Below are 22292 nucleotides of genomic sequence, written 5' to 3'. Positions count from 1 at the left end.
AGTGAGCCAAAAGATCGTTGAGAGGCTTAGAGGCCAAAAGATTACTGAGAGCCATTGCTGAGAGCCTCGTTTGAGCAAGAGGGAATTTGTACAACTTAGTTTTTTGCCAATCTAGCTTGTTGCATTAAAAAATTTTAGGGAGGCTGAAGACCATGCACATTGCTAGGACTCAAATTACGACCCCCCCAACGTCGAGAGTACTCTAGTTTCAAAATACTAAGACCTTCGTCGATATCTAGGGGGAACCCATATAGCACAGCCATAAAGAGGCCTGTTGTGAGCATGTCATCTAAGGTGGTGACATGCAGATGTGTGGGGAATTGACTATGGGAATGAAGAGTCTCCACTAGTGCTAGCATTTCTACTCTAGGTGGGTGCAATGCAATCGCCTTATATGAGAAGGCAGATAACATTAGGATCATAAAGCATCAAGGGGGGTGGTAGTAGGCATGGTGAAGATGAGTGGGTGAGCATCAGATGAGTAGGGGAGCACATGAGTGATGAGAGTTAGACGAGTGTGCATGGAGCAAAGTAGAGCAAGGACAGAAAAGTAGCAGAGCATGTGGAGCAAAGCAATAGAGTAGGGGTGGATGAGAGCAACATAGTAAAATGCCAAATGCCACGGATCTTATATATATTATAAAGTTCAAGCAAAGTAGCAAAGCAGGGGTGGATGAGAGCAACATAGTAAAATGCCAAATGCCATGGATCTTATATATATTATAAAGTTTGAGCCACCGTGTGGTGACTGCAGCCCAGGGTTCCATCCATATTAATTGCAGGCCACTATGGTGGAATCTTAGGCACCACCCCAGATGGGCTGGAAATCATGAAGCAGACACCATGTGGTGGGTGAGTAGGCCACTTTGGCGGTGGCTGGTAATTAACTGCCAGCCCAGTATAATCTTAGCCACGATAGATGTGGCTGATGAGAGCCACCACCACCGGGTAGTAATTCCCACAAAGGTAAATCATGAAGCTCTAATCACTCATTACCATGCACTCTAGTTCTCTCTGTGATGGTTGGTAATTAACTGCCAGCCCAATGGGTCTTAGCCACCACCACAGACATGGCTGGAGATCTTAGATGCCACACCTCTAATCACTCATTACCATGCAAGTCAGTACTGCCACCTTGAATTAATCAAAATTTAGGCCAACCATCGCGGTGGCTCTCATCTTGATAGTGTAGTTGGGCTATTGTTTAATTCCATTTCCTTAACCGTTTTGTCTGCTATCCCTCTCGACCATTTTGTTCTCCCTTGCAATCGGGCTACAAACTCAAGCCTCCACTATTCCATTTCCTTTACTATATTATCTTCTATCCCTCTCGACCATTTATTTCTCCCTTGCAATCGGGCTGCAAACTCAAGCCTCCACTATTCCACTTCCTTCACTATTTTATCTTCTATCCCTCTAGACCATTTCTATCTCCCTTGCACTCTCCCTGCAACTTCTATCGCCTCTCATAATGGACCTCACATAGTCCAGGAGCTCCTCAATCTTTCCTCCCCCTCAGAGAAGCTAGCACAAGCGAGCTGAATGTTGGCAGCATGTGTCCACAGCCAAGGAGGGGGATTTGCTGGAGAGGCTAACCATAGTAGGATGGAAGGGAGGGACAAGAGCATCAATAGCAGAAAAAGTGGTAGAAGCTTTGCTTGAAGAGCCATCAAGATGTAGAGAGGCTGATCCTACAGAAGTGGGTATCTGTAAGGGAGCACCAATTGTTGTTACAGATTTCCTTTGTAGAAAGGGGGTAGTTTGGCATGATCATCTGATATGAAACTTATAGAAGTCAATTCTTCTCTTTTCCTATCCCACCATGAAGCAAACCCAGGGTCTTGCAGTGGTTCTTCCTATTTTAGGGATGGATTTGGTTTCTATGCCTATTGACCCTTCTCAAGGCCTTATGCTGCTCATGGTCACTCTACAGATACTACTGCTGCTGCTGCTTTAGAGGAGACCTCTAGCTTTTGCTTCCACCTTTGAGAAGCCCCTCTTAGGCATTTTGAAGTTGATAGTTTCATGTTATTTCATGATGTAAGTGCTGATGTAATTAGAATTGATATTCCAGGGGATATCTTTCGATGTATTAAATGTAATATAAAGCAATAAACACACTCTATTTTTTTGCCCCCAAAAAAAAAAAAAACTTTCCTCTCCTAGTGTAAGAGCCCCTTCTCCCTTATCTTGAAATCATGACATATGGGAGCTCCTCTCTTGCTCTTCAAAAGCCCAATTTGGATGCTCTCTAAAACTTCACCAGGTTGGTACAGGAGGTGAACGTGAAGGAGGGGTAACTAATCTATCAAAGTTAGAAGATTACCATCAATGAAAGCGTGATTGAAAATGCTTTAGGAAATTCTGGAGGCAGTTTGCAAGCACACTTTTTTGAGAAGCAGTGTCGAGAAAAGACAAGATATTCTAGATGTATACCCCAACACTCAAATTAGTAAAGTGGTGGAGTCAAGATTTCGAGCTTGCCAACAGACCTCCAAGATGTGTTGAAGAAGACCATTCACTTCTTTTGTGATACGAGAGGAACCTGCAAGTTTTGGTAGGTTCAAGCAATAGTAGAGCAATTGAAAGGACGTGATGTATCTTTCTCAAGGGAGATCTCCAAGAGCATGTTAACCAACCTGAAGAATTGTGTGGATGGCAAATCCCAATTGTCATCTCAATCTGCTAGAGTTGCAATGCACCTGATGGCATCTACCCTCAAAGGGATTTTTGAGCAATACGATAAGTAGTGTCTCAGAAGGTGACTTTTCTACAAGGATCTTAAAGATCAGAGAGCCAAAAAGGAGGGTCTTTAGAAATGGCTCTACAACATGCAAAATGAATTGAACATTGAAAAAGACCAGATGATGGAGCTGAAAAGGGAGAATGCAGAAACTAAAAAGGTGATGTAGGAACTGCAAGAGAGCTTAAAGGCCAGGAAGGATGGGGTTGAGAGCAGCCAGGATGGAGAAGACAATGAGGTAACTCCCCAGGCTAGGAAGGATGTAGAGAGCATCCATGGTGGAGCAAGTTGCACTAGCCCTAGTGGAGCAATTTGTAGCAGCCATGGTGAGGGTTGGTTTTTTGAAACACTGTTGGAAGTCCAAGGAGTAAGCTATAAGATCCTGCAAGAAGATCACGATAGATGTGTGCACAAGCTTGCCATGGCTTTCGATAGTTATGAAAAGTAGTCCATCATCCTGAGAGATTTCCAAGCTAGAATTGAATTCTTGGAAACAGCCCATGGAGATGTTTTTAAGCAATTTAAGCAACTTCAACATATGTTGAGGGATTCAGATGAAGTTGTTGCACAGAGTGAGCAAAAAGTGGAGGAGATGAAGGAGAACATCCACAACCTTAGGATGAGGGAGCAAGGAATCAAGAAGCAACTTCGTCATGTATAGAGCAAAACTAAAGTATTGACGGCCGCATTAGTTAAACTGGATGCCTATCCTGCTATGCAGTAGGGTCCAAAATGCATGGTTTACCATACCCCCATCATAGATGATTGCTGTCTTTTGGGTGTTTGCCGGGCCCCTATAGCATGGAACTAGCCCCATTCTGGAAAGGATCAAGGAGGGTTGAGCCTACAATCAGGGAGCTCAACAAGGAGTCCTTGAGATGTAATCTAAAGTAAAGGAGTCTTTGAGATGTAATCTATGTAATTTGTGTGTAATATATTGAATTGTTAACCTTCTCTAGTGTTTACTTGGGCAATATTTTCTCAGCTATGCGACTAGATAGTGTCCTTTGATCCATGCCAACGTGGTGATAATAATGAGATGAAAGATTTCGATTTGACAAGTAATGTGAGACGAAAGATTTTGATTAGATCACTAATGTGCGACTAAAAGATTTCGATTAGTCAACTAATGTGAGACAAAATATTTTGATTAGATAACTAATGTGAGACAAAATATTTTAATTAGACAACTAATGTGAGATGAAAGATTCTGATTAGACAACTAACATGAGACTGAAGAATGAGAAGGTCAAGCTCAATGAACTCAAAGATTTCAATTACCAAACTAACATGAGACTGAAGATTGAGAAGGTCGGGCTCAATGAACTCTCTCCTTATTTAAGTGCAATGCTGTAGACACAACTAAAAGCCCATTATGAAATCTAGCTCCAAAACTCTATACATCGATCGACCTATTGTTGATCCACCTACAACAAATATATGGCATACCCAAATAACTTTGGAATGCTTTTGTTCTATCTATGTTGAATGGCATCCTTGCAGAAATAGATCGGAGAAGAAGGATGAAAATAGTTGCAAGGAGGACATGCTTCGGTGGTGCGTGTATTACTTAGAGTCGATAGAGATGGTGAATATTAATTTCCTTAGCCATTGTTTTTTCTGCTCCTTTAAGGTACTTGTTAAGCTCATGATGTAGGTTTCTTTTGGTAGGACATGATAAAGGTCGGAAGATGTATAGAGCACAAAGACCAGGATGAAGAGGACCTCCAATGAAAGGAGGAGTTATTATGGGCACATAAGTCAGCAGAGTCAAGCAAGAAGTGTGTAATCCAAGTGTGTAAAGAGATTTGCCATTGTGCATTAGACTGGCCTAAAGAGCTGGGAGATGCTTAGAGAGGCTGATAAAGATAGTTGGGAGTCTGAAATTTCCTTGAGCCACAAAATGTCATTGTATTTTGAAAAAATAAAAATCTAGCATACATTTCTTAGACTTGTGGACTTTCTCATGGTGCTCGTAATACCTGATTTTGTATCGACCTACTTCCGTGTTAGTACTTAAATGTTTTAAGTAGCCCAGTGGTTGAAATCTGACAGTTAACAATAACTAGTATAAAGGGCACTGTTTTAGTATAGCACTGTGCAACAAATTTTAGGATTGATAGCACGGTAGTAATGAATGATAAGTTAGTGCCAACATGGTGGTTGGTTGTACTAGGATATTAACAACCACCAACGCAGTGGTTTGCTTCTATTATTGCAAGATGAATGGATTTGTAGGATGTGGGGATTCATTATGGGAATCCAACACGGTGGTTATTGGGATATACTAAAAACAAGTATGGCCCATGGAATCTGATGGTTAACAAAACGATAAACAGTCTAAAGGGCACTGTTTTAGTATAGTATTATGCAACAAATTTTAGGATAGTACAGCAGTAATGTAGGGATAGCACAGTAGTAGTGTAGGATAAGTTATTGCCAGCATGGTGGTTGGTTGTATTAGGATATTAACAGCCACCAGTGTGGTGGTTTGCTTCTATTATTACAAGATGAATGGATTTGTAGGATGTGTGGATTCGTTATGAGAAACTAGCATGGTGGTTGTTGGGATATGCTAAAAACAAGCATGGGATGAAATCTGACGGTTAATGAAACAATAAATAGTCTAAAGGGCACTATTTTAGTATAGCACTGTGCAACAAATTTTAGGATAGCACGGCAGTAGTGCAGGATAAGTTATCACGAGCACAGTGGTTGGTTGCATTAGGATATTAATAGCCACCAACATGGTGGTTTGCTTCTATTATTACAAGGTGAATGGATTTGTAGGATGTGTGGATTCATTGTGGGAAACCAATGTGGTGGTTGCTCGGATATACTAAAAACAAGCTTGGGATTTACCATTTGGGATTTACAAAAATGATTTAATAAAACCAGCATGGTGGTTGTTTGGGATATACTAAAAAGAAGCATAGTCTCATACAAATTCCATTTCCAGGACAAGTGGACACATTGTTTCCTTGCAATGAGACTACATACATTTTCTTAGTATTATCTCAATTGTCCTCGTCCACCACTGTAAGACACCCCAAGATGTGCTTATGCATGTCTAAATCCAATTTGAAAACACTCTTGCCCTTCTTTTGTTGTGGCATAGGTTGCATCTGGAACTTGATAGCTCTTACTAGATGAGAGTATACACATGTTTGTGGATTCTTATGTAGCAGTTCATAATTGTAGTCTCTCTTGGATGTTTTTTTGTACCAAAAAGCTCTGAGTACTACATCGCACTTCTTATAAATTGTTCCCCAATTATCCTTAAATGTTTCCTCAATCTTGTGCTTAGGTTTTATGCACTACAATAGAAAGTATGGGTCATCTTCCTCATTCTCCCCATAATCTGCGACAACTGTAAAGTTATCTCCCTCTTCCAGATAGTCAGTGAGGTCATCGAAACTCTCCCCAAACTGTGGCGAGTCGTTTTTCTCTCCATTATTTGTCACTCCATCTGAACATAAAGGGAAAACTTGAACTCGCTCCAATGTCTTCATAATTGCATTATTCTCACAATCGTCATGATCCCCTATGATGCACACATTGCAGAAACAAAAAAGTTTTCTTGTTTTAATCAGTTGGTTGTTTGAAAAGCCCCATATGCTATGTAGACCACGAACTCCTTTAATTTTCTTGCAATCATGCTAGCTTCTCCTTTGCACTTCATCCACTTTCACTTCATGGAACACTTTACATACTACAGTATTCTTAAGACTTGTTTACAGTATGTTGAATGCGAAGTAAAACAATTTTTAACCACTACGTTGGTTTAGGAGAGTCACAACTTTTAATCACTAGGCTGGTTTAAGACACGTTTAGCATACTCAACCACACTAGGCTGGATTAGGACATGTTTAAGATAGTCAACCACCACTGGGCTAGTTCAGGACACATTTAGGACAGTCACAATTTCAACCACCGGGATGGTTTAAACACACTATTCAAAATTTTTAGACTTGTCTAAAGTCCAATTTGAGAAATGGACTAAAAAACAGTCCAAATTTTTTCAATATACTAGTAATGTTGTTTTTTGAACTAGATTTGACAACTCAAAACAAAAGATTTGGTGATTAAGTACTAAGAATATCAATGCATAACCAAATCTCTTACAAAGGTGGTCTACATAAACATCTTCATAACTTCTTATGAATTGAGCTACTATCACCTAAGAACATCAATAGATGACCAATTCTCTTAGAAAGGTGGTGTAAATAAACACCTTTATGTATAAGTGGTGTGCACACACCTTTCTGACCATTTCTTTTAGAAAGGTGGTGTACATAAAGCCCTTAGAAAGGTAGTGTACATAAATCCTTTTATGTGTAAATGGTGTACATATACACCTCACTTGGTATTAAAAGACACCCTTAACTATAATAATACATTGACATAAAGTTTAAAATACACCATTAAGTATAAAATGGACCTCATAAACAATGTTTATACACAATAATGAGAGTAAAGAAATCCAAAAAGTAGTTAACTTTTTATCAGATATTCGCTTTACATAGAAGTTCAAAACTTGTGATTACAAAGCCGTCAGCCATCATGTTCCTTAGTACCAATGTCCTCAATGCCAGGCCCTTGACTATCAAGGCCCTAACTAATAGGTTGCTCTAAGATAGTACCAATGTCCTCATTGCACCCTTGACTACCAGAGTCCTGACTAATAGGCTACTCTACGACTACAGTCTCAGTAGCAAGGTCCTCAGTAGTTTGCTCTTCAGTTCCAAGCACCTGACTAGTAGGCTGCTCTGTGTCTCATGACCAAGTTCTTGGTGAGTAGGGTCATGGCTACTAGGTTCTTGACTAGTAGGCTGCTCTGGAGTCTGTAAGGTCATGGTTGAAGAACCATCTATGCCTCCTGGTAACTCCTCCTGGTCATGCTTTGCCTCGTCCATACCTTCTTTGGGTAAGGCTTCCATGCTTGATCCACTTACATGTCCTTCACCCAAGATCAAGGGTGCCTTCCTCACTTTTGATTTCAAGGGAAGTGCTTCCACCTCTTTAGCCTTACCTTTTCCTACAACGTGCTGTACTACTACTTCTTGCTGCTGCGGGCCATCCCATATGATGAGTGGAACCTCCTTGACTCTAGTTGACAATTGATCACCCTTATTCTTTGTGCGGATTTCTTCTTGGGATAAGTCATCGGATTTAGAGCTTTCATCCTCATCATCACCTGAGCTTGAATCACCAGCCTTAGACTCACTACCCTCATCTTTGACATTTTCCTCACTACCCTCTTCTTTGACATTTTCCTCTCCAAAGAAGGTACTGCAACTGTAATATGTGTCAAAGAACTCAATCTGATGGGAGGTATTAATGACATTTACATTTCTACCTTGGCATAGCAATTTCTCAGCAACAAAACCCATTCGATACAATGCTACTTCCCATCCATCATTCAGTAAATTATTTGTCATCTCTAGTATCACATCACGATCCATCGGCTTTCTATAATCCACCATTGCTGCATCAAGCTTAACCTTATTGTCCTCAAAGTAATGAAGCTCGAGAGTCCTTAAAGGAATTTGATTAGATTGCCACCACCCCTGGATAAGAAGCACATCAAGAAAGGCTACAAGACTTGAATGGCAGTGCCTTCCAAGACAGTCATATGATTGCATAGGACTATACCATGGTATACTTTTGAAAGTAAATACCCAAGTGCAGATGTCAAACTTGCATACAAGGCATCCCTTTGTGATTCTGTCATGAACATGACTAACATTGATCTTTTCTTATCTGCCATAAGACCTTCTATGATAAACCGCACAAGTTCAACTATCCGTGACACTGCAAGGTCTTGCAATTCATCTATGAAAAATACACATGGCTTCTCCCAAGCATGACCACTCATTGTTATGAAATGCTCTATATCAATGCCATTGATGTGTGCAAAGTTTGTATCATACTTTGATAGCAAGATATCATCGAAGAAGTTGAATGGAGAACCATCATCTAAACCACCAATTGCTCTACCTTGGGTAGTGAACTGCAAGGTCTTTTTCTTGATGTCCATATATTCTGTCTCAATAACCTTTGGCATTTTAGCTCTTAGATCCTTTGTTGGTGTGGCATCTACATCCATTGAAGCCAACCACTTTCTAGCCCATGTCTTATCAAGGAGTTGACCTAGGCTAAGTGCTTTCTTCTTATCCACATCAATTAACTTGCCAACTAACTCATCATCAGATTTAATAAAAAACAACAGTGTTGAGAGATCAGCCTCACTTTGAATCATTCGAGTGACCACTTCATCCAAGTTGCTATCTTTCTCTTCTTTCCAAAGAAGCAGTCAGCTTAGGATCTTCTTGCATACTTCTTCTGTTATTGCATCTAGAACAAACCTTAATGCTCTCCACCAAACAGTAGACATCAGTTTCATTATTTCTTTCCTTTGAGTTGCAGTGTGCTCTGGTGCCTCAAAGAATATCTTTCCTGTTTCATATGCTTGGCAAACATCCACTATGCTCTGAAACACTGAGTCCTCGCGGAAGACAATGCAAGTAACATCCCTGTATCTTGCAACGGTGGTGTTAGATCCTTTGCCTTAACCTTATTACTTGGTACGCCTTGCGTATTACTTTACAACACCTTTCAAGCATCTATAGAACCAAGTCCTCTTTGCCATGTACTCAAATGTAGGTCTCCTGCCCTTCACTGTTTGTGGCTTTCCATAGCCCACCCATAACTCCCTTGCCTTTATCAGGATCTCACAAAGAGAAGAGCTTCTTTTCAATCTAAATGGAGCAGAATTCAGCCTTTCTGATTCTAAAATGTACTTCGAGTCATCGTTAAATATGCATACATGATAAATGACCCATTGAAACATTTCCATCGACTCAATCTGTGGCAAGTTTTCTTTTCTTCCCTCATCAAGGGCAATCCTGCAAGCTTCACAAAAATGTTGCCCATCAATGGGCTTAAACCTGCATCTTTCCAAGAATCTATTCTTTGCCAGCATGTATCTCTTCTTGATGTTAGTCTCATACCGACTTTGGTACAAAGCCTTTGCACGAACAAAGTCACTCCTTCTAAAGTTCTCAAATGCATCAAAAAAGTCCACATGCTTTTGAAATGTGACATTAGGCAATGTAGGATCATCTTCTTGAAGTCTCTTAAACACCATAGGACAAATAGTGATATTAGTGGCAACTAGAGTTCTTGTTTTCCTCGTATCTTCATACAATTTGTGTGCAAATGTTCTATCTAGCTTTCTTTGATTTATGAACAATGAAACTTGATCAATAAGCATTGTGTCCACGCTGAATTGTGACAATCCCCAAATGTACCCCTCATCCTCTGGAGGATGTAAGTCTCTGCCACACTTATAGAAAAGTCTACGAGACTTGTATTTTCTTCTTGCGGATCTTCCTGATCATTACTATCCAATTTTTGGCTTGGTTTTAAATAACCTGCACTTGAATGATCTACACGTGGAGTAGGAGTTATTTTGGTGCTCGTTCTGGGAATAGCTGTGGAACTTGAATCTGCTCCACAATCACTCCTTGTTCCTGTAGTTGTAGCAGTCGATGGTGTAGGTATAGTTGGACATACTATAGTTACTGCCGCAGATATTGTAGTTACTCTTGCTAGAGATACCGTAGTTATCACCATAGATATTAGTGGTACAACTTGGGGGCTACATGTTATAGATGGCATACTTATTATTGCTGAAGGTACAACACCACCACTTGGAAATGCATCCCACATTTTCTTCAATGCTTCCAAGGCACTAAGTTATTCTTGGTATCCCTCAATTGAATCTTGTAAGGGCATCAAGAAGTGCTTGTGCGTAACTCGTAACTTGTAGACCACATCGTCATTCTTCCCTTTGCACACAACTTCTATCAAATTGTTTTCTTTATTGTTGATGGTTGAGACCATGCCACCATTTCTTACTGCCTCTGGAGAATATTTTACACTTGACACATTCTCAACAGTGATCACCAAAAAATACTTTGATTTGCGCTCCATAAAATACCAAGCATGCTCAAGATATTTGAGAGACACCTTGGAACCAAAACTCGAAGCCATAGTTTTCTGCAAAGCAATCAAAAATAAAAAATGAGAATTACAATGATTTTCAAACTCAAAATATTAAAAAAATTGCTAATTAAATATTTAAAAATTAAAAATTAAAAATTAATTAAAATTTTAAAAGTTTAAATATATCTTTATATTTCTAGATACTATTTTTTATCTAATATTTATTTACATAAATAATTTAATTCAAAATATTTTATAAACATAGATAAAAGAATTTAATTTATTTTTTCTAAAATTTTATTTGATATTTATATATATATATATATATAATATAATATAATTTAATTTTCTTAAAATTTTTTATTTTTATTTAAATTTAATTTAATTTTTAAATTTTTTAAATCTATTTTATTTTAAATTATTTATTTATTTATTTTATTTACTTTAATTATTTAAATTTATTTACTTATATATTTAAATTTTAATTTATTTATTTAATTATTTATTTAATTTTAATTTTTTATTTAAAAATTAATTTAATTTAATTTGTTTTATTTTTTTCATTTTTGTTTGGGAGCCCCAAAGGGCCCCCAGTTAAGGGAGGGTTAATCCCCTCCCCTAAGCCCCCAATGGGGGCCAACCCGTTGCACGTGCAACAGGGTCCCCATTTGGGGAGGGGATTAACCCCCCCCCAAAATCTTTTGTGTGTGCAACAAGTTTACGAGGGGAGGGTTAATCCCCCCTCCTCCCCGCCTCCCTCCTACCCCTCTATCCCGCCTCCCACCTCTTCCCTCTACCCCACCTCTCGCTTACCTCTCTACCCTGCCTCCTGCCTCTCGCCTCCTCCCTGCCTCCCGCCTCCCCTCCTCTCCTCTACCTCCCCAACTCCCCCTCTACCTCTTCTCCCCCTCCTCGATCCCCGCCTCCCCACTCCCAAAAAAAAAAAGACACTCTGCCTCTCTGCTCCCCGCCTCCCCGCAAAAAAAAAAAAGAGGATTCACAATCGGAGGGGGGAAGCGGGAGAAGAGGGGAGGGGGAAGCAAGAGGAGAGGGGAAGGGAGGGGAGGGAGGAAGGGAGGAGAGGGGAAGGGAGGGGGAGGAGAGGGGAAGGGAGGGGAGGGAGGAAGGGAGGAGAGGGGAAGGGAGGGGAAGGGGGAAGCGAGAGGAGGGAGGGGGGAGGGGAGGAGGGAAGCGGGAGGAGAGGGGATGGGATGCGGGAGGAGAGGAGAAGGGAGGGGAGGGAGGAAGAGGGAGGAGAGGGAAAGGGAAGCGGGAGGAGAGAGGAAGGAAGGGAGGCATGGAGTACCTGGGTGGGGAGGTGGTGGAGAAGCTCCAGGAAAGTTGTGAGAGAGAATGAGGAGAAGTAGAGTTTTATGGAAAATGGGTAGCTTTTAGGTTAAGTCAGCTTTTTTTAGTTTTTCTCGTTTTTTTAGTTCTTTTAGATTCACTATAAGTAGAACGTTCTTCATTCTCTCTTTATTCAAAGTTCATTCTTTCACACTCCACACTTCTCTCCTCTCATCAACCTATTACAGGATTCTTAAAATTTTCAAAATGTTACAAGAGGTGAGTTCATTTCCAACCTATTGCGTATGCAAGAACTTCTAAGAATCAAGTTTTTATAATTTGATTTTTTTTTTCAAATCCGATTCTTGTCTCAAAAACCTGTTGCGTATGCAACAACTTAAAAAAACCATCTTTTGTATTAAATCTTTTTTCCCACAAATTTTCCTCTTTACCTCAAACTCTCATAACCTTTTGTCACAAATTTCTCTTAAACTCAAACTCTCCCAGTCTATTGGGCATGCAACAAATTTTCATTTCATATCACATACTTCTTTATTTCTTCTGATACACCATGCAGCATGAATGTAAGAAAATATGAATCGGTGTGCTTTTAGCCTATGTGCTTGTCCCTAATCAGTAAGATACTTTAACTAGATAGACTTATAATTACTTAAAGTAAAGCCTTTACAAAGGATCGTACCTAGTATGGGACATAAACAAAACACTTTGGAGAGCATATAACATATAGTCCATATATATCTAGACTAAATACTTTGGAATGCATATTTATATAGTCTATATACCTTAAATCTTATACCCTAAATCTTAAATCCTAAAGTTTCCTAAATCTTAGGTTATACAATCTAAGCTCGTAAACTTATATAACACTTTTAATCCCTAAACCCTAAACCCTAAACCTTAAACCCTAACCCCTATAGCTTATTCTAAAACCTAATTTATAGATCCTAAACCCTAGATTCTAAACTCTAAGCTCATGACCTTATATACTAAACCCTAAACCCTAAATCCTAAAACCTTAAACCTAAATCCTAAAACAATAATCATAAACCCTAAACCCTAAATGCTAAATCATAAATCCTTAACCCTAAACCCTAAACCTTAGATCTTAAACCCTAAATCTTAAATCCTTAGCCCTAAACCCTAAACCCTAAAAACATAATCATAAACCCAGAACCCTAAATACTAAATCTTAAATCCTAAGCCCTAAATCCTTAACCCTAGATACTAAACCCTAAGCCCTAAACCCTAACCTAAAATAAAACCAAAATGTAATGATTTTTTTCAATTTGTGCAATAGGTTTGATATATTTCCCAACCTATTGCAAGTGGAACAGGTTAATGGTGCACCCAACCTTATATCCAACCTGTAAAAAAATTCATTAAAATTTGGTTGTATTTTAGGGTTAAGATTTATGGTTTAGGGTTTAGGATTTAGGATTTAAGGTTCAAGATTTAGAGTTTAGGATTTAGGGTTTAGGTTTAGGGTTTAGGTTTAGGATTTAGTGTTTAGGAGTTTAGGATTTAGGGTTTAGGGTTTAGGAATTAAATGCTTAAAGTTTAGGATTTACGGTGGTTAACATGTTTTGGTATTAATTATTTAAAGTTTAGGATGTAGGGTTTAAGTTTAATGCCTTGTCTGCTAGTTTTGATATAAAAGTTATTAAGTAATAATAAGCTCAATGATTATTTATTATGTTTTTTTTTGAGTTGCTAATCTATTTTTGTACATAAAATAGGTATTCACCCTAACAGAGGGTATGGATGTGGTGTTATATAAGAAGAATAAAGTGGTGGCTTTTGGACAAATTCATAGTCTTGATCCTATGAATGTGTGTCATTTTCAATGTTGTGGTGAGAGATGATGTATAGTGATAATCACCAACATTGTAAATCTTGAATTACATTTAAAATATCCACATGGAGACTTTGAAACATTGGGAGATATCTTACAATGTGACATATTTGATATGCAAGCACAAAGAACGCTCTGGGACCAAGACGAAATTGTTCCCAAAACATACTTTCAAGATATTAAGAAAACTTATTTTGAGGGGAAAAAAGTAGAGATGTTATCTTGCTTTGGAGAAGTTTTACCAATTGGCAACTTTAAGGGCTATGCTCAGGGTTTTTTGTATAGTGGAGATAATTAAGTTGACTAGTGCAGGTGTCATTCAAAATACAATGGATAGTACTTCACATCTAGACATCCATAATTCTACGTCTCATCTACAAGTTCATAGTACTTGTAAATGGGGGTTAGCTTTCTTGAAATTAAGTTTATCCAAGACAGTTTCCTTCAATGTCATGGAAGACACAACAAAATATTATCAGAAGAAAAGGACTATAACACAAATGGGATTCGAATTGATAAGAAGCTATAGTAGTGATCAAGAATATCATAATGGCATGCTCACAAGTATTGAGGACATTCTAGTAATAGATGTTGATGCAGAAAAGTTTTCTTGTGTTGCAAGTGACTCAAATATACTCACTGGTATAGAAGACTTGTCTTGTGTTGCAAGTGACTCGAACAGGCTCACTGGTATAGAAGACTTGTCTTGTGTTACAAGTGACTCAAACAAGCTCATTGGTATAGAAGACTTGTCTTGTGTTGCAAGTGACTCGGACAGGCTCACTAGTATAGAAGACTTGACTCAAACATGCTTACTAATATAGAAGACTTGTCTTGTGTGGAGAGTAATAAGATGGGACCACAAAAAAAAATACACACAAAGATCGATGGGATAAGTGATGCAATAACAAGAATTGATGATATTAGTGACAATGATCATGATGTTACCACTCGAATGCAGGGTAAAGGGAGCAGAGAATCTGAGACTTGTCATGTTGTTTGTAATATTGTTGCTAGCATGCCAGAGAATATAGATGGGAGAATCTTGAGTTACAAAGAAGAAAGAGTTTAATGACAAAATTCAAGAGGCATTAGCAACAAATTGACATCAATGAACATGTCTATCAGATTGCCATTTTCAAGATATTATAAGGCATCAAATAATTCTCAAGCCCACAGAGCATTTGATTATAGAGATCAAAATTCAAGGGAAATGGATTTGACATTTGATGGTCTTACAATTGGAAAACACAAGACACTATTTACAAAAAAGAAAGTATGTGAGTGTGAAGAGGCAAAGAATCATGGCATCAATTCGAAAACCAAAGAGACATGTAATGTTATTCGAGGAGAATATGGAAAGGATGCTTATGTGAGTTTGTTGCAAGAGACTTTGCATTAGAAAAGTTGGGAAAGATGATTGTGCAACCATACGCCTTGGTATTTAGAGTAAGACAGTGCCTAATAGACATAACTATCTTCTTCAAGAGTTTTCATGCTTTCTTCATCAAGGCACTGATCAAGATTTGAGCACAAGACACTGTAAACCTAGATTGAAACCCATGGTTAATGGGAGACCCATTTGCACTTGAGGATATCAATGGTTAACTGGACTATCACATGGCACAACCATCTGGGCAGAGGTGAAAGAAAAGCTACATAGCTAGTCCTTGGTAGTGGAAACTGTCTCCTCATGTCATATAAAAATGTAGTCGCTATTCAAATGCGATATAGAAGAGGTTTTAAGATTTTACAACTATGTTGGAATGAAGGTTTTGCTGCCATAAGGGTAGACTTGAGGAGTTTTTTTCAAGATCCTTCACTCGTAGTCTCTGTTTTTGGCCTTTTATCGATGTACATCTACAATTTCATACTAGAGGGAGAATATATGCCTTTTATAGAATATGTATACACCTATAAAAGCTATAATCCTTAAGACTAGTAGCACATGTATTGAAATGAATTTAAATAACAAACAGAATCAAGACTCAACTTTTAAAATAAAAAATTATCAAAATAAGAAAATATTGGTAGTCTTATTAAAACTAAATATGGATAATATGAATCAAGCTATTTTATGGGGATCTCTTCAAGAGGAAGCGACATGTGCATCATCACTAGAAGCACTCAATTTCTCATTTCCAACCTCCATACACATAGCTTCTCGAAGTTCTAAATAAACCTCACCCATGGTTGGCCTCTTTGTAGTACTTTCTACACACTTCATTGCAATCTCAACAACTTTACACATTGATGCAAAGTTGTAGTGATCACCAAGAGCTTTATCAACAATGTCCTTTATATTCCCTTGGTGAAGAGAATCTCGCACCTAGTGAGCACATTAAACACAAAACAGCAGTCTATAATCAAAACTTGCCATTTTATCTTCGTTACTCTTTTGTGCAATTATGCTGCCCCAATTATACTATTGGAGATATGGTGCAAAAAGAATGTCATATAAGTGCCTTACCCATTCTATAATATAGTCTTGTTCTGATGTGGGACTGAATCGTCTGAATGGAGGTCTTCCACAAATAATCTCTAGAAGCACCACACCAAAACTATAAACATCCACCTTTTTAGTCAGCCTTTCAGGTGATATATACCTGCAACAAAATTATTATATGAGCTCAAAAGAATGCCCCAAGATGTGTACATTTCTAAAACAAGATGCTTGAGGTAGAGTGTGCTCATAATTAACAACAAAAAATATTACTTACTCTGGATCATGATAACCATTTGTGCCCATGACCTTTGTTGAAAAGGGAGTATTGGTATCATCACGCCGGAACCTTGATATTCCGAAGTCTGCAATCTTTGCTTCCAATTTCTCATTGAGCAAGATGTTGGAACTTTTCACATCTCTATGGATGATTGGTGGACTACATCCTCGATGCAGATACTCAAGCCCTATAGATGTTGACAAGCACCTTAGGACAACCTATAACTAACGCATATAAATTCAAACGTCCCAAATTCCTAGTTATAGAGATTATCTGTGACTAGAGATTATAAATTCAAACGTGAAAATACACCCAAATTCCTACTTAAATGTCAAATCTCACCTTCTGCAGCGTCAAAAGCAATGCCTAGCCTTATATGCCATGGCATATCCAATTTGCTCGCACCTTTTCCAAGCAAAAAAAAAGGTTGTATATTAGCCAAAATTAACCACACATAGAAGACATTATTCAAGAAAGGTTCTAATTTATTGCGCAAGAGACTTTTAATGTCATACCATACAGGCAATCGTTTAGAGCTCCTTTCTGCATAAACTCATAAACCAGCACCAGTTTCCGCTCGATGCAGAAGCCAAGCAGTCCCACTAGTTTTTTATGATGCACTCGTGATAGAACACCAACCTTTGAAAGCAAAGATACTTGTCAATAACATTTCTTATCAGAAAGAGTAACAGATGTTATGGAATAGATTTGAGACATGGGTTCAAAACCAAGGCATGAACTATTGGAACAACAGAACATAAACAGTGCAACAACAAGCTGAGTCAAAAGATTGCGCGGAGAAAGATCAATATAAACAGAACAGGAACTATTGGTACAGCAGAACATAAGCAGTGCAACAAGATAACTCAAAAGATTGCTCGGAGACAGATCAACTAAAAATCAGCAACAAGGTAGGATTCACAAGCATGTGACCACGGAAGAAAGATACTTGACAGTCAAAGTAAACAATTGTAAATCTTACTATCGTTCTGTACCTCGTTCACAAATTCTCGGATTCCTTGCCGGGAGGTTTCGGACAAAACCTTCACAGCAACAAGTTGGCCGTTCGCAAGCTTTCCTTGATATACAGGTCCGAAACCACCCTCCCCAAGTTTCCGACTAAAACGTTCGGTGGCCTTTTCGATGTCTCGGTAATTGAAGGCTTGTACCCTTTTCGAAGCTTCAACCAATTCCGTACGCCCAACAACTGTGATAGATAAAGAAACAAAACGTTACAGTTAAGCATCCCTCAGTACATAAAATGCTGCTAGAACAATCACGGATCAGTAGTTCATGACCGAAAAAATATTCCAAAACATGATTCTTACGGTCAAGACTATCGGTGCTTTTGGTTGCCACTTGACCTTTTGCACGCCTTCTAGTTCTGAGGTAGCAAAAGATTCCTGGGATAGAGACAAAAATCGCGAGAACCAGTATAGAGATTCCGACAACTAAACCGGTCTGATCATGCATGAATGATGACCTCTCGGCTACGGGGACATTAGAACATGTCATGTCGCCGACAGTACATAGAAGAGGATTTCCTGCATACCTGCAAATTGAGACGTTTTTACAGCGGAGAAAAGTGGTTTAGTTCAGTGCAAGAGTCAATTTAGCATTGACATAAACTCTGTTAAGCGAAGTGAATTCTGAGTTCCTTCATTTGAGTCACTTCCCCATGGGAGGGAAATGCTACAGCTCGCCTTCTTTTTATTACGAGGGGCCACGGCCATATTCTAGTTGAAATTAAGGTCCATACTCGAGTAGAAGTTGATTGCTCTGCGCCCTTCGCCATAATGCTTCTGGTATCGGTCCACTCAGGTTGTTGTTTTGCACAGATCTAAACAAACAATGCTATGCTCAGCCCCTTGGAGATAACGGGCATCGCACCGTAAAGCAGTGATCAATTGTTATCCTTATCAAGGGTGTGAGAAAGAACGGTCAAGGGCATTGTCTGAAGCTGACTGATGAAACTGCACTTACAGGAAACGCAAGCTTGCCAATGTCGACAAAGAAAGTGGAAGATGCCCAATCAGCTTATTGTTGCTCAAGTTCCTGCAGCCATAAGCGTAACGGACATAATTTCTAGGACAAGGGACGACATATAAGTAACAAACGGGAATTTCCAAGGAGATTCTAGCGCTGCGTTATTCTCCTGAGAAATATGCTATGCTGTTCTCTTATTCTTGAAAACGCAATGCCGCTCGATAAACAACGTCTAATTTCCAGACAACTTACAGTTTTTGAAGACTTTTGAGCGCACTTAGATCAGGAATAGTTCCCTCTAAGTCGTTCCCATCAAGGAAACTATTCACGCAAGCCGCCAAGTCGAAAAAATAATCAGAAACGAATGTATGGCTTTTACAATGGGACAAACAGATTACATTTGAAGCGCTTACATCTCAAGCAGTCCGGTTAGATTATTGATGCTCGGGGGAATTGCGCCGACCAAATGGTAGTTGGACAAGGATCTGCGTAAAATTACGTCAGAAACACAAAAGAGCGCTACAAAAGTCAAAATGTCGTAGTACTGCAACGTGATTTTGGCACTTACAGGACTGTTATTTGTGGTGGACTGGAGGAACTGCAATTCAACCAACTATATCCGTATCCGACGGGCATGCATGGGTCACCCGTCCACACACTTAAACCGGCAAAGTTGGTCTTCAAGTCGTCCACCGCCACAACTGCAACACGCGAATGATATTTCAAGAAATGATTAAATGCGACCTGGCATTCAATGACGGCACCAGCACCAAGACTACAATGCCTACAATGAAGCTGACAAGTCTTGTCAATAAAACCAATAGCTGTACGTTACGTTAGCATCACTCCTTGTAATGAAGCACAAAAGAGAAACTCTGCTGCTACTCGAATCCTGCTGGCTGCTGTTCTTCAGCGAAATGAGAGGGAAGATGGAGATGGAGCTCTGCTCACTATTTTCATACAGCGTGCCATCCGACAGTGGATTGTCGAACAGTCGGAAAACTTCGAGCGCGTTGACGGAAGGGGGATACGTGGCGAAGGACATTGGCCTGAAGGTCAAGTTCAAATAGCCCGTCTTGGAAGAGAATGCCGTTTTCGGCAGAAGTTCAAGATCCAAGTAACTACGTAGACCGTAATAGCGCATATCTGCCGGAAACGGCGTCAATAATCCGTCTCCTTGCACCCAAAAACTCCTTTGGCCTGCACCAGTAATTCTTGAATCGAGCTCGGCAAAGTAGAGCACCCAAATGTAGGAGTGTCGATCAGGCTGCAGGGGTAGCACAAGTTGGAAACCCCCGTCGTGGACATACGCTGTTTGCATGACAACGACGGGAGGCCGGTCAGGATAGTTATCCACAGTGATTGTAAGCGGTGTGTGCAACGAAGGCTTCGTCTGGTTGGCATCCCAAACTCGATCAAACACATCGTCGGGATACCTGAAACCAAAGCAGAAAAGAATTCGAGCTGAGCTGAATTCTTTCTATGACGCTGATCATCTGAGTTACGACGTTGACGCCATCACAGAAAAGAAATCGAACTGGGGGATTTTGTGCATGATGCTGATCATCTGAGTAACGATATTGACGCCAACACAGAAAAGTAATCGAGCTGAGCGATTCTGTGCGTGATGCTGATCATTTGAGTTACTATATTGACGACAACACAGAAAAGAAATAGAGCTGAGCAATTCTGTGCATCATCTGACTTACAACAGCTCGATGCAGCTGACTACGAGATTGAAAACAGACCTTACAGGAGCATCCGATTGAGCTCCGAAATTGATCCGATATTCCATGTGCATAGCCGGGAGAGTAGCGCCAGGCGTGTACAGCTTCGAGTAGGGAGTCAAATTGGGTTGCAGGGGACGCAATTCTATCGTGGAAATGAAAGGTTTGTCGAGTCCGTTCGCCAGGCACACTGCGATCGTCGTGGTGCTGGCAATCATGTAGATTTCCCGGAAAAGAGGACTTGTCTGTGGGAAGTCGATCGAGATGTCTGCCCATTCGTCTGCTTCTACGAGTATCTTGAACGCGAGGCGATGGCTACTCTGAGTAACGTAGATTGGAGATTTTCCGAGCCAGAACGACGCCCGAACCAAGTAGAAACTCCCGGGCGACACGCCGTCCAGATGATAGCAATTCTTGGTCATGTTCTCCGGAAAGTAGCGCACGGTGGTGAAGGGGAAGCTATTGTAAGAGTTGGAAGACGGCGAGTCGACCTTCGCGGTGAGGCCCTGTTGGATCAAGTGAGAATCGGAGGTCCACTGGATGCCGGAAGAATCATTGGAAGGTTGGGAGTAATCTCCACCGCAATCGATGCTCAGGAAACCTGCGAAAGACGGTGCAAATCGATCAGATGGAGCATAAGAAAGTGCACCGGAACCTTCTCCATGACCTACTGCCGGAACCAGCTGCTCTCTTAATTTGCGTCGTGAAATCTCTCTCGCACGTCAAACGCATCTCACGTCGTATGATTTCAATGTTGCACGATGAGAAAACCTCTGCCTGATCGTGAGTTTTCCGTAATATCGCATCACCTCGCCAGAAACGCATCTCACGCCGTATGATTTCGTCGTTGCACAATGAGAAAACCACTGTCTCTTGAGTTTTCTGCGTCTATCGCCCGTGAAACGCATTTCACGCCATTGTTGCACATACTGTCTTATGGGTTTTCTGTATCTATCGCATCACCTCGCCCGTGAAGCGCATTTCACGCCGTATGATTTCGTTGTTGCACAATGAGAAAACCACTGTGTATCTATCGCATCACCTCGCCAGTGAAACGCATTTCAGTCGTATGATTTCGTTGTTGCACACTCAGAACACCACTGTCTCGTGAGTTTTCTAACGCTTGACCGTGCGCATCTCACGTCACGTATGATTTCCTTGTCGCACAACGATAAAACCAGTGTCGCGAGTTCTCTGTATAAAATTATATCTAATCACCTCGCCAGTGCAGACGGAAGGAAGTCCTATTCCGGGAGTCTGAATGCAACAATTCGTAGAAGTTGCAGACAGGGGTGAGAAGCAGAAGGGGAGAGAGGGATCACCTGAGATCTGGGCGGCAGAGAGCAGAAAGAGGGAGGTTGATAAATGGAGGTAGAAGAAGGCCAGAGGAAGAACACAAGAGAAGGAGGAGGAAGAAAAGGAGCTGGTCGCCATGGCAGATTAATATGAAGAGAAGCAATCAAGAAGGAGAAGAAGAAGAAGAGGATGAAGAAGAAGAAGATTGAGATGACTGGTGGAGATGCTCACATGCGCTTGTTGAGGACAGACTTGCACGTCAAGTCAACCTTGTAGTCAACTTTGGACCATGACATCCTCCGCTGCCTGTGCACTCGAGGCCTGGTGGCACAATTATCGAGGATTAGTGGAGCGCCGCTGGTGCGAGAATTGGCACCTTCGTTCTGGAGGGTGTGAATCAATACATGCCTCAGAGCCTCCTACAGCTCACACAGAGCTCTCTACAGCCCATCGTAAGCTTCGTCACATGCATTAAAAGCGCTGAAATTTTGTTCACGTGAAATAATTCATTTCTAGCAGGCAAAACACTTAGAAACGTTTCACCGAAATAGGCAAAACGCCAGTGAATTGGGCCGAACACCCTAGTACTGGTTGTCACCTATTGCTTGACTCTTTTGAGAGTGCTCAATGTGTATATGTGTATTTGA

The 22292-nt window shown here is 40.2% G+C and overlaps 1 protein-coding gene across 1 annotated transcript; it reads right to left on the bottom strand.

Moving 5' to 3' along the window:
- Nucleotides 1–16002: 16002 nt before the first annotated feature.
- On the bottom strand, nt 16003–21783 carry LOC147880317 (putative LRR receptor-like serine/threonine-protein kinase At1g67720). Its single transcript, XM_087370398.1, has 15 exons — nt 21672–21783; nt 20371–20950; nt 19574–20058; nt 19191–19323; nt 19036–19107; nt 18875–18943; nt 18620–18691; nt 18396–18476; nt 17965–18188; nt 17632–17843; nt 17152–17275; nt 16979–17041; nt 16634–16823; nt 16384–16519; nt 16003–16242 (listed from the first exon to the last, which is right to left on the bottom strand). The coding sequence occupies exons 1-15, from the start codon at nt 21781–21783 to the stop codon at nt 16003–16005; spliced, it is 2793 nt and encodes a 930-aa protein (XP_087226524.1).
- Between the last annotated feature and the right edge of the window lie 509 nt (nt 21784–22292).

The sequence above is a fragment of the Dipteris shenzhenensis genome, chromosome 32 (assembly GCF_047967505.1).
Source record: "Dipteris shenzhenensis isolate YYH24624 ecotype China chromosome 32, Dip_SZ_1.0, whole genome shotgun sequence".
Taxonomy (NCBI): domain Eukaryota; kingdom Viridiplantae; phylum Streptophyta; class Polypodiopsida; order Gleicheniales; family Dipteridaceae; genus Dipteris; species Dipteris shenzhenensis.
This window is presented reverse-complemented; position numbering and strand designations above follow the sequence as displayed.